Below are 6,000 nucleotides of genomic sequence, written 5' to 3'. Positions count from 1 at the left end.
TATATAAAGGGCTTAGTCTGTCTGTAGGTCTGTAATGCGTTTGGCCAACTGTGCATGTGCTGCCAAGAGGGCAGGCCAAGATTGGCTGCGCAGGCCCAGGCTGCATGGGTGCAAGTTTGAGTCGCTGCCAGGGATGTTTGTGGTCATGGCAAACATGCCCCGGCTGCTCGAGCAGTGGGGCTTCCCCACGCCTCCCTGCCTGAGGGCGAAGGTGGGTGGGGATTATGGTGGCAGTGCCCCAACGCTGCCCATCCCCGACACCCCCCAGAACAGCCTACAGGGGAGGAAATGCGGCAGGAGGAGGCAAAGTGGGGTCATGGTGGTGGCACTTGTTAGGGCTGGGAAGGGGGCCCCAAGAACAACTGGCAAAGAGGGGGAGGCCTCGGGGAGGGAGGAGGCTGCATTTTTTTCCTCATTCTGAAAATTTAAAACAAATGAACAGATTTTTTTCGTTCAGAGTTTCATAAAATATCATTCATGGTTGGTCTCTGCTAAACAAAAATTTCAGCTCATAATTAATTAATGTATACTTTTGACTGAGAATAGTCATAGCTGTAACTGATACAATGGCACTATAATCTTAAATATGGGTCAGCAGTGCAGTAGGGCTGTCTTTCTATGTATGACAGCATAATGTTATAGGACTGCAATCTATCTGAGAAGTCTCAAAAGATTTAAGGGCTGATAAATCCCTGGGTGACATACTGACTCCACTGCAGTCAATGGGAATCTTCCCACTGTTTTCAATCATGCCAAAATTTCACCCACTAAATTTTTAATGCCTTAAAAACCCAGTGCTCAATATCATCTAAAACCCTAAGCATCTTGCAACAAAAAGGGGGGACTCTTTACCTTTCCAACAAATAAGGGGTCCCTTTGATAGTACACCTTGGGAGCTTCTTACTAGATAGTACTTTAAGTGCTTCTGCTTCTTTGGCTGAGTGGTTAGTTTCAGATTTATGTGGTTGGAAAACTCTGTGAAGTACCGAAATCCTCTTTCTCCACAGCCTATACAATTCCCAGAAAACCCTACAAAAAAGATGAGAAAAGATATACAGAAGAGAATAACAACATAAATAAATAAGTAAATAAATAAATACATAAAATGACATATAACACAGACAGGAAATTAGTCTGTTTTAGCCTTGCCTGTATATTTTATTTCTACTGATTAGCTACCCCCCATCCATATATCCATCTACTGCAGACCTTTCACTTAGCACACAAATGGCTGGAAGACAGACAAGCAATGAAGACAGACTTTTGACATGCCTGATTTGTCTGAAAATTCCATCTCCCTCCAGCTATTACTAATCTAGGGCCAAATGCTACCCCAGTGTTCTGCACTGCAAATTGTACACAGGAGTAGACCTTCAGAGGGAAAGAACGTACAACGGAGAGCTATGAAGACTCTGAAATTGGTAACACAAAGATACTCAAATCCCATCCATGTCACTAACTTTCTTCCTGATCCTCAACATGTGTCAAATGGACCTGCTTTCTTTCCTATGACTGTGGCTGATGCAAAGTATTCTATGGGAAGTTGGTGCTGCTTAAGAGAGCATAAAAATCAAGTATATTCCCTATGACTGCCTTTGGCTATCTTGTAGAAACTTGCCAAGTGAGAGCAGAGGGGTAAGCAACACTGTCTGTCCAATGGGGTTTTCAGAAGAAAGAAGCAAGACTTTCCCCCTTAAGGCCCTGAAAAGACCCTAATACTTTATACAAAATCTTTAGGTTCTACTGAGATTGAAATTAAAAGCTTTTAAAATCTAAAAATCTTTGCAAACAACAGAATTAGGAATAAAGACAAAAGCCAGACAGAGAACCACCTTACTGCAAAGTTGTCAAAACAATTTAATGGAGAGGGCTGAAATTACATTGAATTAGAATCTATGGGAAAGGGCTGCATTTTCAAGCTATATAATCCATAGCAGAATCCCACCAATGTCAGTGGGAACTGTACACAAAAGCAGAAGGTACATTGTCCCTGAAGGAAGGGACAGAGAAAGCTAGTGGCTTGTTCCTAAATGTATGAAATTTCTTTTCTCCATGTAAAGCGTATGTTGTCTGAAGGAATCCAAATTGTTCTGACATTTTCTTATCATTTGCCAGTCCAACAATGTTTGAGTCACTGGCAAAACTTATCAGCAGGGATTTTATATATCTTTATCCAGATTACCATTTAAGGTTTTGAAACAACACTGAGCCTAAGTAGGATCCCATTAGGAACATCTTCTTTGATTACCCATTTTGATATCTATGAGTGAACTAGGTTTGTATCTATTTAATAATGTACTACAATGATAAAATGGCATTTCTTAAAATGAGAATGTCATAGCTCTCTATTGTCAATATTTTTCAGAAATCTACATCAGCAGTCACCTTCATCAACCAAATTTGCAATTGTTAAACAATGACATATTAAGATTTTCTCTTGTCCTTTGAAACTTCCTAAGAATTCTATGATACCTTTAGAAAAACAAACAAAGCCAACATCAGTGGTTCATAAGACCCCCAAAATAGTTCTTTAAAAAAAACCCTTCTGGCTATAATTTATCTAGTCTTCCAGATATTTAAATATTTAGATCATTACCAGAGCAGAAATTGTTGGACTCACCACTAACTAAGAGATGAGAGGAAGATTAAGGCTAAGTTTTGAAGGGCTTTACAAGAGAAGACAGTTTATATTAAGGTAGTTAAAAAGGGAGAACTGAAGATCAGAGGAATGAAACAACTGGAGGAGGGGCAGGAAAATAATGTAGCTGGAACAATAAGCTAAGTGGGCAGTCTTTGCAAGAGTGTTTTGAATGGGGAACAGTATGACAGCTGTCAAGGACAAAACAGAGCAGAGTGCAAGACTTACGTCAGATTATTGATGGACTAAACCAGAATTTTAGCTATATCTAAATAAAGGTGCTTAGGCTTTATTGACATTTTTTGTTTGTTACAAAGTATACCTGAATGCATTCTAGGCAGCACAGTAACTAGAGACAGAAAGGAGAGGATCCAAGACAGATACTGAGGATGCCAAAAAAAAAAAAAAGCCTTAAATTACTTTTACTGGTTTGTTTACACACCAACCATGAGGCAAAGTAAGAAATCCAGTTGCACAGATGATTGCCTCCAATTACTAAGAAACGTTAATACATCAATTTAACGGCACTGCTTATACAGAAAGTTATCAAATAAATTCTTTTTACTTATTCAGAGTTTTGAGGGCAGAACATAGAAACAGAGCTGGCCTTAGGGAAATGGTGCCCTGGGGGACCTTGTATTTTGGTGGCCCTGCCCCTCCCCAAGTCAGCAGCACTGCTGTAGGCAGAAGCAGGCAGGGAGGGGTACAGGGCACAGTCTGGCAGGGAGGCGGAGTGGCATGGTATGCTGGACAGGTGGGTAGGTAGAAACCACTGCTGCCACCCACACTGCCTGTCTCAGCTCCTCCTGAGCAACAGCTGGAGGTAGGGGGCAGGCTGGGCTGGACACTGCTCCTCCTGCTTGGGGAGGCAACTGGCTGGGGCAAAGGTAGATTGCTGCTGTGAGCACAGGCTGCTCACGTGTGTATGTGTGTGCCTGTGATGCACACCTGACCATGGTGCCCTGGGTGATCACCCATGTTGCCCACCCTGAAGGGTGGCTCCACATATAAATTATTTAGACACTGAAGATTAGCTGCATATGGATACTTCTCAGTCATTCAATGTATAGCAGAAGCAGCTTTAGAATTAAAAACATATTATGCTTCACATTTAGGGCCCGAAGGCTTACTTAACATGCTGAGTCTCATTCACTTCAAATGCAATAAATTGTAGGACCAGGGTCTTATTTTAAAAGGGCTTTTGAAGCGTAGCTGTAGATTTAATGCAAGAAATACTGACTTCCTTCAGTGCACCATTAGTCAAAATTAATTTGCCAAACTGATATAGTATGATGTTGAGCCAAACTTTAAATTATACATTTTTGTTACAAGAGGAGTAATGAAAGCCATTTACCTAAAAGTGCATTTTTTCCATGATCATCTGGCAAAAACCGCTTGTCAACAGCACACACTAGAATGTGCTCAGGAAGATTTGGAGACTTGGCTCCTACCAACAGGAAGCCTGCTGGGATATCAATTTGTTCCATACACAGGGATACTAACCGCAAATCCTTGCCTGCCTGACAAAAACCTAAAAAGGAAAGACACATGATGAAACTTTATAAGGTTTGTGTTCATTATACAAAATAATTAAGAAAAATACTTACTGTTTTGAGATTATATCTACTTTTTAAAAAACAGACATTTAAGAAAAAAAGTAAATTCTGGACATGTTTCATTATCCTACTTGTTTGAGGTCTAATCTAAGTCAACAGAAAGATTCATACAGGCCTCCAAGGAACTGGGATGAGGCCCACAACAAGGGGCTCAGATCTGCTAGCCGAGAGAATATAAATAACGTATTTGGCAGGGCACCTGAAATGCTTCAAAATGAAGATTAACAAAACTATGAAGAAATCACATGGCTAAAAAATAGATAAATTTTCACTGTTCATGCCCAGTTTTAATAGCACAACTCAGAAGAAGTTGTAACACACTCAAAATTACAATAAAGCCCCATGGTAAGTGAAACTGATTTAGTATTTCCTTTCCCCCTATACAATGTATATCATTTCAACCCAAATTTAAAGATATTGAGAATTCATAACAACAGAGTCCTTAATTTATTATCAATAATTTTCTTTATCTCAATCTTTATATTGCAAAGTTTTCAAATGAGATTCTCTATCTTGGTATCTTGTACCATGTTGACCATATTATTGGTACTAAACAAAATATATTAACTATAAGAAAAGAGGTAGGCATAAATCCAGTGCAATAAAAAATGCTTCAAAATCAATTTTGAAACTTTCCCTTAACATAGCTGGGTTTTCTTCATTAAAGGTATGAGAAAGGTTTCAATAATACATTATTCAAAAAAGAGTTTGGGTATTTTTTCACCTTTTATTTTCCATATATATTCCATCTAGGTATGGATTTGGTCTATATTACTATATTTTATGCTGGTGCTTATCTGATCTGCTCCATTTATTGAAATTTATAATTTGACTGAATACACTTCATATTAAGGGAAAGACCAAGCTAAAATGTGTGTTTTTCAGGAGAGTCTGAGCTTTTCTCTTGTGCTTTTTCAACAAAGTTTGTTTAGTTATCTCTTACTTAAAGGTATTTTTCAGAATTAAAAATTTGCTTACTTTACACTTTCAAGTAATGGGGACTGTTTAGGTTTTCACTTTATTCATTTTTTCATATATTATAGGGAATCTAAGATAGCCAAGGTTTTGGTTGTCAGAATAATTTTCAGCACTGTTTCAATATGACTTATCTCTACAATGAGTAAATAGCAGAAAATCATGTTGGAAGCTAAAACTTCATAAGCACAACAACTCCTCATGTTCCAAACACCAATTCAAGTGAAGCGAGGTCCAAAGAAGTTGAAAATTTTGGACACAACTGTAAGTGACCCAACAACTCATACTGAAACCATGCTGGGCAAAATGTGGCCCACGGGGCCCCTAAAAAGTTTAGAAAATTAATATTTATCTGCCCCTGGCTGTCTGTCGTGTAGCCCTTGATGGCTTGCCAAAACTCAGTAAGTGGTGCTCCGCCCAAAATAATTGCCCACCCTGGCTGTATACAGAATAAAGCCACACCAGTAGTTTTGATGATAGAAGGATTGAATAGGACATCTTAAGCACTAGTAGGAGCCTCTGCAGGTGGAAGGAGTAGTGAAAAACTGGTCACAACATTCAGGCAGTAATATTTTGAACACACATTAATGTTTCACGAGGCAACGATTACTTAGGCTGATATATTTTACTGGACAAACTTCATGGTTGCAATAGAGTTAAGACAAGTTTTTGAATGCAAGAACATGGTGCTTTAATAATCCACACTGAAACCAGCCTGATACCACAGATACCACCCTATTAGGCAAACGGTTTATCTGAATAAATTTCATG

The 6,000-nt window shown here is 39.0% G+C and overlaps 1 protein-coding gene across 2 annotated transcripts in view; it reads right to left on the bottom strand.

Moving 5' to 3' along the window:
- GREB1L (growth regulation by estrogen in breast cancer 1 like) overlaps positions 1-6,000 on the bottom strand; it is a 229,529-nt gene that overhangs the window by 87,489 nt on the left and 136,040 nt on the right. For both annotated transcript variants that reach the window (XM_019546864.1, XM_019546862.1), the window contains 2 exons: positions 3,993-4,169; positions 853-1,029 (listed from right to left, as the gene is read on the bottom strand). In XM_019546864.1, coding sequence (XP_019402409.1) covers positions 853-1,029; positions 3,993-4,169 — 354 coding nt within the window. The remainder of the gene's footprint in view (positions 1-852; positions 1,030-3,992; positions 4,170-6,000) is intronic.

Source organism: Crocodylus porosus, unplaced genomic scaffold (genome assembly GCF_001723895.1).
Source record: "Crocodylus porosus isolate Cpor-Errol unplaced genomic scaffold, CroPor_comp1, whole genome shotgun sequence".
NCBI classification, from domain to species: Eukaryota; Metazoa; Chordata; order Crocodylia; family Crocodylidae; genus Crocodylus; species Crocodylus porosus.
This window is presented reverse-complemented; position numbering and strand designations above follow the sequence as displayed.